Source organism: Notechis scutatus, chromosome 3, assembly GCF_049901735.1.
Source record: "Notechis scutatus isolate UNSWTSFEM ecotype Mainland chromosome 3, rNotScu1.2, whole genome shotgun sequence".
In the NCBI taxonomy this organism is placed as follows: domain Eukaryota; kingdom Metazoa; phylum Chordata; class Lepidosauria; order Squamata; family Elapidae; genus Notechis; species Notechis scutatus.
The window spans coordinates 146958457-146971404 of record NC_142011.1 but is presented as its reverse complement, the minus strand read 5'-3'; the positions used below and the strand labels follow the sequence as shown (position 1 = coordinate 146971404).

At 35.8% G+C, this 12948-nt stretch overlaps 1 protein-coding gene across 15 annotated transcripts in view; it reads right to left on the bottom strand.

The window, feature by feature from the left end:
- LOC148131431 (uncharacterized) overlaps window positions 1-12948 on the bottom strand; it is a 266370-nt gene that overhangs the window by 203474 nt on the left and 49948 nt on the right. For 11 of the 15 annotated variants that reach the window (XR_015748834.1, XR_015748835.1, XR_015748836.1 and 8 more), the window contains exon 3: window positions 11398-11450. The exons of the other annotated variants lie outside the window; for them this stretch is intronic. Coding sequence is in view for 1 of the 11 variants with exons in the window: in XM_087961391.1 (XP_087817517.1) it covers window positions 11398-11412 (15 nt within the window). In the remaining 10 variants the exon portion in view is untranslated. The remainder of the gene's footprint in view (window positions 1-11397; window positions 11451-12948) is intronic. 15 annotated transcript variants of the gene reach the window in all.

Genomic DNA, 12948 nt, shown 5'->3' with positions numbered 1-12948 from the left:
TGTCATCTTCAGCTTTTGCTAAATCCCCCAAGTACTGGCCTTATTAACTTAATTCCTGATAGTCATAAATTTACCATAATCTACCGTAGAACAGCTAGGCATAATAGTTGTTTTTGAAAAATTGGCATCAAAGTAAAATCAAGGGGAGTCCGGTTGTCTCTTTTCTGATTAATGCATTTTATTAAAGGCATAAGTTTTCTTGAGCTGCAGCTTATTTCACCAGACTCATAATTTTTGGTTACTACAGAATATGACTCTCTTCCTACAAGGTCTTCAGACTAATAATTTTGACTTCATAGAAAATTGAACAAAAATTACAGCACAAAGATGACTCAGCAAAGAGATCACTCAGAGGGACAAAGTCTTTTTTTGGCAGAAAAGTATCCTAGAGAATTATGGGATACTGGGAATTCTTCATATTAATTGGTAACAATTTTTTAGAAAGAAGGTCTACAACTTTAAAAACTTGTTGCTGCAAGAATTAGTCAAATTTGCTCAAAAGAGAGTTATGGAAGCCAAAAATATACCCGAAGGCTCCCTTAATTAATTTGAATTTTTATGTGATTGTATAACATTTAAAAAATAACCACTAGTTATCTGAAAAATCAAAGCAGTAGCTTCTAACTTTTGGAGGATTTATGGATAGATTTAGACATTAGGGAAACACCCATGATATAAACACAGGTGGCTATTGTGAAAATCTGATATCAGTGATCTGGGAATCAAACAAAGTACACAATTTGAGCTTCAGGATTACAGTCACACACACACACACACCAAAAAAATAGCTTGATTATCCAAAGATCCTCCAAGAATTTACCAATTAAGCAAGCTGAGATAACTGAAAAAAAAATAGTTAACATATCTGGTCCTACATACCAGATTATCTAGAGCAGGGTCCCCAACCCCCAGTCCATGGCCTGGTACCAGTAAGCAGCCTGTTGGGGACTGGGCCACACAAGCTCCATTTGGGCAAGCGGCAGGCGTGTACATGAAACCATCCCCTATCCCCTGCTGCCACCAGTGTGGGTCCACAGATCCTGAAAAGTTGGGTAACCGCTGATCTAGAGAAAACATCCTGGTGGTCCTGCACTTCCAGAAGATGAAGACAACACCAAGGAGAGTCTGCTTTTCAATGGCAACTCCAAAACTTTGGAATAAGCTCTTGAGATCAGAATAGTCTCTTAACTGCAGTGGAATATAAGTTGTCGTGGTGCTACTGACTTTTATTTCACCCAACCTGATTTTGGGAAACAAACCTAGGATGTCACTGAAAGACCAAGTGTGAATCAACCCCCTCCCCCAGAAAAAAACAAGCACTCCCGAATTCTACAGACTTTGATAGATTGTCCGGACTCCAATATGATTGCCCAAACTTTTAGGTTCTTTTCACAGGTCCCATTCTAAGTCCAGTCTGAAAAGCAACAGATAGCTAGAAGGCCTTTGTAGATTCTGGGAAGCCTATTTCGGTCATTCACCCCCCACTCCAATATTAACAAATTTGCACAAATTTATTTTATTCGGTCAATTTAAAATGTTCTCATCTATTTTACTTTCATGATGTTTGCAACTGAATCATTTGATAACATTTGACGTGTTTACTGTAAAATATCCTGATACTGCCAGTGAAAGATGAGATTTAAATATGAATAATATATCAATCAATAAATGGAACAAAACAATCCTAGGTAACTGATGTTTTATATACTCAGCCTTGAAGCCTGGTATTCCTGGTGCCATTTTGATGAAATTCCTCGAAATGAGGAAGCTCTTCTGGTTCAAGGATTGAGGTTTCCATAAATTAGATTGAGTTTTTAAAAAACCCACTACATTCTTTTTCAAGCTATGCTATTCAAACTTAATTGCTCTGACATGAAGCCAGGTCAAACAGTCACAAATAGCAATAACTCTTCAATCAATAGTTCCAATGTTCAGTCTCAAAACAATGTATGCTCTAAGCATTATGCCATCTCTCAAAGCCATTTCATCCATTAGAAAACACCAATAGTTTTTTAAAAATAATTTGTACATGGAAAAGTAGATTCCATTCAATTATAGCTTGATATGTATATAGCTTTTAAGTCCACATTGCTTTCAAAAGCGAAATTATTATCATGTAACTATTAAATATGTAATTTGAAAAGCAATTCTTAAAACATTCCTATTAATAAGATGCACCTGAGCCTGAAACTTGTTTTGTTTTGTTTTTTAAGAAAAGAGAAATGTTGAGATAAACTGGGACAATCATATTTAGTTATCTTACTTACTGTCTTGAAAAATAAGTGGCATATACATTTTTAAATTGTACTGACATGGTATTGTATATTTCAGCACTAGAATAATTATTATGCATGAATTAATGAAAAATTAGCATACAAATGTATAATACAGCAAGCAAGTTGAAGTAGCTGCTGTAAGCAAGTCCTACATGTCTTTACCAATATTATTCATTGCTGTAGGAATCAAAACAGATGAAAAATTCTAATTAGATGAAAGGCAAATATAATTATAAGGTAAAGGGGAACCACTCATAAAAGCAAACATCTTTTACAACAATAAGCCTGTGCTATAGAAAGTTATACTCAAGAAAGACAAAGCACACAGTGAAATGAAGAAATAAGATAAGAGTTACCTAATTAAGTCTGAGAACTGAAGTAAATTATATGTGCAGAAAGAGTTCAAAAAGGTCAAGCTTCTACTTTAGCTCTATGATATTAAAACTAAAGTTGCTAATTTTTAAAAACAAACTATGCAAAACATATGTTAAAAGATTAAACAAAATGGAAGAGTTGAATAGACCTTTGGGATTTTTTCTATAAATGAATATTATAGAAAACTAAGCCTCATAATTTCAATTTTTTATTTAACTTTATGAACCTATAATTTCAATTTTTATTGAAAGAGACAATTGATGAGTTTAACATGCATTTTTTTCCTTTCCCCCCTCCTCCTCCAGCAAACAGGGTAGACCAGGGCTGTGAAACTCCCAGCAGTCTACTATTCTACCTTCAAGTTCAACCAGCAGTCTTGGTTCAGATTACTTTAGCCACTTGTGACAAGAGTCAAAACCAAATTTACAAGAATTAATCTATATTATGGGGTGTCAGCAAATCCTTTCAGATTTCCATGAAGTACTGTCTCCTTTTTCTTAACCCTGTTCTCTTCAATCACATGGGAGAAGGAACAAAAATAAGTGAAAAAGAAAGAAAAGCTTATTCCATCAAAAGCACCGGAGCAGAGCTAAGTGAAGTTTGAAAGAAGAGCAACCCAAATGAAACTGCTAGGAATTATAGGATGATCTGCCAGGAATCTGTTCAAGCCTATGAGCAAATCTCTATTACCCGTTCTTTTGCTATGATTCTTCCTTAGTAAAAATCAAATATTCAGAACAAATTATAAGAACAGAAAGCATGAAGCCAGAAAATAATGATCCCATACTTCAAAAAGAAAGCTTGTAAACTATCAGAAATAACTTGCATTCCAGTCATGAAATGTATATGTACTAGTATTTGTTCCAAAAAGAGGGAAACAGACAAATATAGGCTTGTAGATATTTGAGAAATACCACATGGATATTGCTTTGCTTTTAGCTAAAGTGAATTACAGATAGTCCTTGACTTAGGACCATGATTGAGTCCCAAAATTTTGTTGCTAAATGAGACATTTGTTTAGTGAATTTTACCTCATTTTACGACCTCACGTGTCCCAGTTGCTAAGTGAATAATTGCAGTTATTAAGTTAATAATCCAGTTGTTAAGTGAATCTGGCTTCCCCATGGACTTTGCTTGTCAGAAGGTGGTCACATGAGCCCAGAACACTGCAACCGTCATAAATGAGACAGTTGCCAAGCATCTGAATTTTGATCATGTGACCATAAGAATGCTGCAACAGTCTTAAGTGTGATAAACGGTCATAAGCCACTTTTTTCAATGCTGTTGTAATTTTGTAAATGAACCATTGTAAGTCAAGGACTACCTGTAGTGTACTATGTCTAAAAACTGGACCGTATCATTACTTTTTTCCTTGCTGTAAATTGTTGAATTTACAAAGTCATACCTTTCTCCCCAAATACAGAAAAGATTTACTAATTAGCGGATAAGTGGCGATTACAAATGATGTAATTTATAGCTGGTCTATTTTAGGTGATTTGTTTGAAGGAGAAGTAGAATTCAAGCAGAATTCAAGAATTCAAGTTAGAAATCAATGGCTAAATTGGAAGCTTAAATGGCAGAAACAGAGGCCACCAAATATTATTTCAAGAAACCTAAGCTTTTAATAACCAGGATCAGAAAAAAGAAGTAGAACCATGAAAACAAGACAGCTTGAAACACTGCTAATCACATGCCTGTCTGCAGGGGTGAGATTCAAAATTTTTAACAACTGGTTCTGTGGGTGTGGCTTAGTTGGTGGGTGTGGCTTGGTGGTCATGTGACTGGGTAGACATGGCTTGGTGGTCATGTTATTGGCTGGGCGTGGCCAACTCAATATCACTCACATTGAGGCATGCATCTCCTCGCCTTTCATGACTGTGGGGATGCTGCAACAGTCGTAAGTGTGAAAAATGGCCATAAGTCACTTTTTTCAGTGCCATTATAACTTTGAATGGTCACTCCACACAAGCAAAGTACCAGCAAAGGAGGGAAAAATAACTCCAGAGAAGTTCCAGAGACAGGAAGTCTAGTCCTGCCAAGAATGTAATAAGGGTTAATGAAGAGGCACTTTCTGTAAGCAACACCAGAATGTTTCCTTCCTGCCTTCCTTACAGGATTAGGCCAGTAATTTCTTCTAACAACTGGTTCTCTGAACTGCTTAGAATGTTAACAACTGATTCTAGCAAATAGGTGCAAACTGGTAGAATCCCACCCCTGCCTGTCTGAACCCAGGAAAAGAAAAGAGATCCAGCAATGCCACCAATACTGCTTTGACTAATAAAATTTTGATTATCCATGGGGTGGTCTTGTTCCCGGGATAGAATTCATATCCTTTAATTGGATAAAATTTCTCAGTCGTTGATATTACATCCACTTATTTTACACTCTTTACAACGGATACAGGATCAGTTGCTGATGGAGACAACAAACACTGTGTTCAGTCCAGTGGTGGTATACTACCACTTTGGCCCGGTTTTGCTGAGCCGGTAACGGCGATGAGCAGTGGACACCGAACCAATTCTTTCCAATGCTCTGTTGTTCGGCCCACCCGCTTGCCCACGCTTCCATACTCACCTTTATCTTCTGCTTTTGAAGCGCAGCTGCTTTGCACGGCACAGAAGAGTGTTGCACGGCCGCTGCTGAAGCGACCGGGAGAGTGCAGGCTTGCAGGAGGTGAGTTGGAACGCCTCTGCGCCTGCGCAAAGTGTGCATTTGGCGCGTGTGCACACAAAGTGTGTGCACGCGTGCAAAGTGCACCCACCAAGCGACACCCACCGAACCAGTGGTAAAAGTTTCTGAATCCCACCACTGGTTCAGTCCTTTTCAAGGTGCAACACTAGTAGTCAATTTGGAGGGGGGGGGAATTCCCTAAGCATGCTACCACAGTATAAATATAGAGGCATGTATACAGTTTACACTGTTTGAAAAACAAAATGTTAGCCAGGCTCTCAATATGGAAAACTGTTTTTCAGAACAACTCATTCCTCCAAGTATCAGACACACTAACTACTTAACTGCACTAGTAGTGCATGCCATGTGATCACAACTGTTCATGTCAGTGTTTTCAAGAGAGTAACACATAATAGCAAATTTCCATTTTTTCCTGATCTTGCCATAATACTATTCAAATCTTTTCTAAGTTAAATTATCTTCCTCCCAGCATGTAAATATTTAATTTGTATAAAAATCCGTACTGATGGTGGAGAGATCAAATTTAAGGTTCTAATTTCCTTTTATTTTGAATAGTTAGAGGAAAGCGACCCCAAACACACACATACTCCTGTCAACATTTGCAAATGAGTTGTAAGAGTATATTAATTATTCCTGCTATTAACAGCGAGGTCACAAATGCAACTAAGGTTGAACTAAGAGGTCCTGGATGTGTCAACATACAGATTTCTTTTTTAGTTCATCCTTTCCCCCGCAGAAAACACAAGGTTTTTAGGACATAATATTCACCAGAAAAACACCTAAGTGGGAAGAGTAGATGAAACAGTAAAAAAAAAAAAAATGGAAAGGAAGATAGTTGTTTATAACATGGAAACTAAGCAATGAGCCAAAGGAAATATATATTTACAAATATGTATTGAATTAATTTACAACTCTTATAGGACTTTTCAGGTGATTAGAAGTTAAGAGTGAATTTTCAGCAGGATCATGACAGAAAGAAGTTTCTGTTTGTTTGTTTTAATCTGCTTTATGCCTTTCTTTGAGGCTGAAGTGCCTTCTGCCAAACAGTTATTATTTTTAAAAGGGAAAACAGCACACTGGGCATCTAACCAATCGCTCGCTAAGAAAAGTTCAATATCATTCTTTTCCTGTATATTTTCCTGAGCTGAGTCCAGAATAAATATATAGATATACAGTATAAATCTGATGAGGTTATTGAAAACCAGATGAAATAATTATAGACATTGATACTACTTCCCCTTCTGAAATATTTGTCCATGTTGCCATGCTCTTGGCAACTCTTTGTTTAGTTGAAAAACCACCATATAGGGTTGTTGTTGCTGTTGCTTTGTTGTTGCTGCTGCTGCTGCTGCTGTTGTTGTTGTTGTTATTATTATTATTATGGATTAACAAACTATTTTAATGTTTTTGGAAAGGGAAGCAACAAGGAGGCCTGCTCTAAGAACCTAAATCCCAACTGGCTTGATTTGCCCCAGCTGTCTTCACTCTGAGACCTCCATGAATCTGTTGGCTGACTCTGTGCTCTACCAAAGAATCAAGCAGTACCAAGAAAAAAACATTCATACGAAACAGTAATGTCTGACAGCTGACAAAACCTAAAAGTAATATATGCCAATTTTTTATGTCCCTTCCTACATACAATTTTCCTATATTTATTAATGAACTCTTTTAACACAATATAAAAAAACAAGAAGCACAACTTTATTAAGCAAATGTGGAAGAACAGGACTTCATTCCATCCTCCTTTTTAAAGTTATGTGTCATGTTATTAAATTCACATAAGTATCTCCATACAGCACAAACCAATACATACATATAACTGTGGTGATATATGCATTTAAATAATAATTTTATTAAACATTACAATTATAAAGATGAAAACTAATATAAATTTAAAAACAATAGAAAATGTACAGAAGAAAAAACAGAAGAAAAAAATATAGTAAAGAAAAAAGAAATATATAAAGAAATGATGTTGCCTTTCATCACAAGTATAAACAATTTCAGTAACTTATAGCCTCTTAAAATATAACAAATGATCTCTTCTTCCCATGTCCCAGTTTTTATCTATAATTGGATTAATTGCTTGGATATAAAACTATCTGAGAACCATGTTTATATATCCTGGGTTCAATGGTAGAAGAAAAATAGGTTTATAAAGATAATAAATGTGTATGTTACAATCAAAGTATTCCCTTCAAAGTATTCACTATCTGAGCTCAATGCTAGATTAATGTTTTCTCATTTTAAATGATTTGCATATCCAGTATGTTCAATTATAACATAATTTTGGTTTACCACTTCTAGCTTTTTTTGTTCCTTATAAGTTAGGTGTGAATCGCCACCCATGTCAAGTGTGAAATTTTAGTTGTTCCATTTGATGTTGATTTTCTGCAGAATTAAACTATGTTGTTAATTGATAGTGGAAGGACGAAAACAGTTATGGTAGTAAAATATTATAATAATGATAATCCAGAACAGAAATTCCTGTATGTTTTCATTTCCAAAGAATACTAAGATACCTGATTAATTTTGGAATCTTTCCTTTCTCTCAGTATGTTTCTTGTGCAGAAAAGAGCAACCAGGATGATTAGGGGATTGGAGACTAAAACATATGAAGAACGGTTACAGGAACTGGGCTTGGCTAGTTTAGTGAAGAGAAGGACCAGGGGAGACATGATAGCAGTCTTCCAATGTTTCAGGGGCTGCCACAGAGAGGAAGGGGTCAAGCTATTTTCTAAAGTGCCTGTAGGCCAGACAAGGAATAATGGATGGAATCTGAACAAGGAGAGATTTAACCTGGAAATAAGGAGAAACTTTCTGACAGTGAGAACAATCAACCAATGGAACAGCTTGTCCTCGGAAGTTGTGGGAGCGCCATCACACGAGACTTTCAAGAAGAGATTGGACTGCCATTTGTCAGAAATGATGTAGGGTCTCCAGCTTGGGCAGAGGGTTGGATTAGATGACCTACAAGGTCCCTTCCAACTCTGATTATCTGTAATCTTCAATCCAGATCAATTCAGCAGCTTATAATGTAGGAGGAATGCAGAACATGCATTTCCATCAACAGACCCCCTGTTCAAGGGCACCCATAGTGGCAGAGGATGTAAAAAAAAAAGTCAAGGTGACAATTGTAATCACACAATCAAAACCAGCACATCTGGACCTATTCCTCCAATTATTGCTGACTATATTCATAATAACCATTAAAGATGTGGAGCACACATCAAGTCTCTTTATACAAATCTTTACCCATACAGGAAGCAGTAGAAACAACAGCAACAAAAGTTTTATAAAGACGGGCATGGAAAGGTTAGAAAAGTATGGGAATAAAATACAACACAGGCCAACAACATAAAGAGCTCATATATTGGATACCTGCAATCTTAAAAAACAATTCACAAAATATTAACTAAAACAACATTTATAAATATAAATATATAATGAATTCATAAGAGTTCCAATATTATTTGCTCTTCCTATATAGTTTTCTTCCAATTAAATGCTTTCCAGCACATATATATTCCATTTACTTATTATGGGTCACAATTTGCCTTTTTTGTTTTAATTTGCTGAATGCACCTAATTTGTCAGTATTCTCCACTTCAGGATGAATGCAAAGTAGAAGAGAAAATGGAGACAGATGCAGAGACAATGGAAATACTATGGCAGAACACCATCTTGGCCTTATGTTCAGTTCGATTATATGCCCAATGCTTCCACTTCAATCCAAGTGGAAAAAAACCTACAGGGTGCAACATTTATCCAGCTGTATGAACTTTGCAACCAGATGTTCTCTGCCAACAAAGCGGGATCAACATAACATTGAATCACTGTCTTCTGCCATCAGCTGAATCAGCTTTTGGCAAATCAAGTTTAAGGCCTTTGTAACATAGACCATCTCTTTCACCACCTGATAAGATCTTGCAATATGAAAGAGGTTCGAGCAAGATTGATGATAACCATCTTCAACAAGTATTCCTGCTATAACCATTAGTTGTTTGCAAAGTGTGAATGCGCTAATGCTTTCCTTAGCTAAAACTGCAATCTAATCTCAGAGCAAGCTAAACTACAGAGCTTGGTCTTTTTTTTTTTTTTTTGCTATCATATTTAAAATAAGAAAATATAGGTTAAAATGGAATGGAATTAACAACTTTATTAATACTTTAAAAGCAGGCACTGTCAAATAATATAGTGCAGATTGCATCAAATGGTGTATATATGTATGTGCATGAGAAGTGAAAAATTGACCACATAACGTCTCTCAAATATTCCTCAATTAGAAAGCGACCAAAACGATCTTATACATGCATATATACATACATACTGTACGTACGTACATACATACATACTTACATACATACATACTTACATACATACAAGTTTCCTTGGCAATAATAAAATGTGGATTGTGGAACATTAAGCAGGCAATAGCAATGCAGTGTCTTATTAGTTTGTTAAAAAAACGCAAGCATCTATGCAATGCAAATTCCAGAACAAAATTAATACCTGAAATACTTTGTCTCCATACCATATGCTTCTCTGTACTTTTGTATATCTAAAAATTTAGAAGATCTAAAGCAGGGGTCCCCAACCACCGGTCCACGGACCGGTACCGGTCCGTGGAACAAGTCCTACCGGGCCGCTGGTTTGCTGGGCGCCGCCATCTTTTTTTGATGAAAAAGTGCTTCCAGTGAGGTCACCAGAAGCACTTTTTCATCAAAAAAAGATGGCGGCGCCCAGCTGATGCCGGTACCGGGCCGTGGCACCCAGCTGATGCCGGTACCGGGCCGCGGCATAAAAAAGGTTGGGGATCACTGATCTAAAGTATTTTCGAAAACCATTTCTTAAAGGCCACTACAGAATTATTATTTATAAATAACATTAAATATTTCCTAAAAGGATTGTGCTAGAATAGATTCTGAAGCACTAAGAGCCCATATCCAGTCATCAAGAATATATCACTGCTGTGCTGTGTTTTGTTGTGCTTTGTTCAAACAAAACAGAACAAAAATTAACTATCTGATCATATTATTGAACTAAGGTAAAATTCACATTCTGCCCAGATACTCCCCAAAAAAGATTGTCTTGCTATTTTCAAGTGTGAATGCCTCCTTTATATTAATTTAAAAATCCCATACAGAAAAAAAAATCTCGTTATTAGATCAGTGGTGCCTGGGATGATAACTATGTGTACCAAAAGAGAGATATACAATCTCCGTCAAGTAAATTAAATTGAATATAAATGTATTGTTCTAAGAATCCAGCCCCTAATGAACACACTAAATATATATGTATAGACTCTATATAGACTAAAATATTTTTTTAAAATAAATGTTTTGTCATATATTATTTATATTACATGTGGCATTCCCTTATATACTGCCAAGCATACATTTTTAGAAATGTAATACATGTTTGAAAGTTGAATGAATCCTCATTTTTTATTTAGGAACCTTCAACTGTTGAGGAATAGGATAGCTAATGAATGACAAATTCTACTGATTAAAAATGTGCCCTCAATTTATTTGACAAGTTTATTTATAAAATTTATATCTCTGTTTTTCTTCAGAAGCTCAGAATAGGAAATATAATTCTCCCTTTTGCCAATTCTACTCACAATAATAACCTTGTTATGTGGACTGGATAAAAGAGGAAAACTGTCCCAACATCACCCAATGGCTAAGTTTACGCTATAACGTGGGCCTCCCTAGTGCCCAACTGACACCACAGGTCCTACAGCCAAATACCTTGGAAAGGGTAGAGTTCCCTTGTTTGAGTGCATTAGATATCACCGAGTACATACAAAATTGCTACCGATGTGAAATACATAATGTTCAATTTCTATTAATAGGTCTCAGGTGATTTCTTGTATTTCTATGAAAAAATAAGCAAGGCAATTTACAGAATAGAAAATTTCTACATGGAACTGATTTTTGTGTAATAATTGTCTTTGTTCTATCCTTGAAATTGGGAATGAGTCCTCAAACTACTGGCATGATTCTGATAAATAAAAGTACACATACTATCCAAGCATGTATGTATTTATTACCTGCAAGATATTCATCTTTCCTTAAGTTTATTCCATCAGCTAGAGGACCAAGCCTGTTTAAAGAGAGAGGGAGAGAGAAGAGGTAAATTGTATTACTAAAAAATTAACATTTCTTATTCTAAATCACTGCAGCAAACATGTGGCAAATGGAAAAGTGTTACTGAACTGTTTCTCTACTATAATAATAGCAATAGACTTATATACCACTCCACAAAGCTTTACAGCACTCTCTTTGTCAGCATATTGCCCCCAACAATGTGGATTCTCATGTTACTGACCTTGGAAGAATGGAAGGCTGAGTCAACCGTGAGATCAAACTCCAGACGGTGGGCAGAGTTAGCCTGCAGTATTGTATTCTAACCACTGTACTATCAAGGCTCTGAAATCCAGATACTATGCATTTGATTTTCATTTCTGGCTTAAATGTGTGTATTTCAAAAACTCAGACCATTTTTAATTATCAACAAAATCATTCAGAAGAAAACCTGATTTCAAAGATCTGACCACAAATATTTATTCTTACACACACACACACACACACACACACACACACACACAGACAAAGAGAGAGAGAGAGAGAGAGAGAGAGAGAGAGAGAGAGAGAGAGAGAGAGAGAGAGAGAGAGAGAGAGAATGTATGTATATATGTATGTATGTATCCATCCATCTATCCATCCATAGGATGAGATGATATTCCTGTGCAGCTGACATAACACTGCCATCCATAGGAGAATTATCACTATCTTAAACAAATAACTTTACCAGCACCCTAACCTTTGTTGTCCCTAGGCATAGGACAACAAAAGTATTAGATTTATGAAGACACGAAGTTACAAAAAAAACATTGGAAAGTAGGAGGAAATATAAAAAATTAGATCAAATCTTTCATTGTGTGGCTAAATAGTTCAAAATTTGTAGATTGAATGGGGGTATTCTTTATACACTTTGTATTCATGTTCAAGGGAGATGATTGTTCTTCTTATCCTAGTTTGAAATGACAAAGGTATTGCATGTACAATTTGGAAAACAACACACTTAACCACCAAGGGTACCGTGTGCTGCAAATGAACATGTTTTTCTATTATCTGATGAGGTACTGTTCAAACTACTTCCCATAAACAACTTGACTTATTTGTCTTTATAAGTAGTCAAATATCCCAAATTATTATTATTTATTTTCTGTTAATGTTCTTTTGTTTCTGCTCTAAGCCAATGTACCTAATCTATGTACCTTTGCCAAGACAAAAATAGATCACAGACCATGTCCAAAAGGACACTTACTATCATTCTTTTATTCAGAACCAGAAAAAAGAGGAATACTTCCAGTTTCATGAGAAATCCCAGTTCTGATAATAACAATGCACAGGCAATGTTCTATTTAATGATGCATCATGATTTTTTTGTCCTGGTTTTTAAATAAAAATACCTGGATATTTCATTGTTTTAAAATTAATATTTCTATATATTTCTCCCCCTTTTTTTAGCATAGTGGACTGACTATATATTCTCAAGCTGGTTCAGCAAACACACACAAAATCAGCCAAGCTTGTAT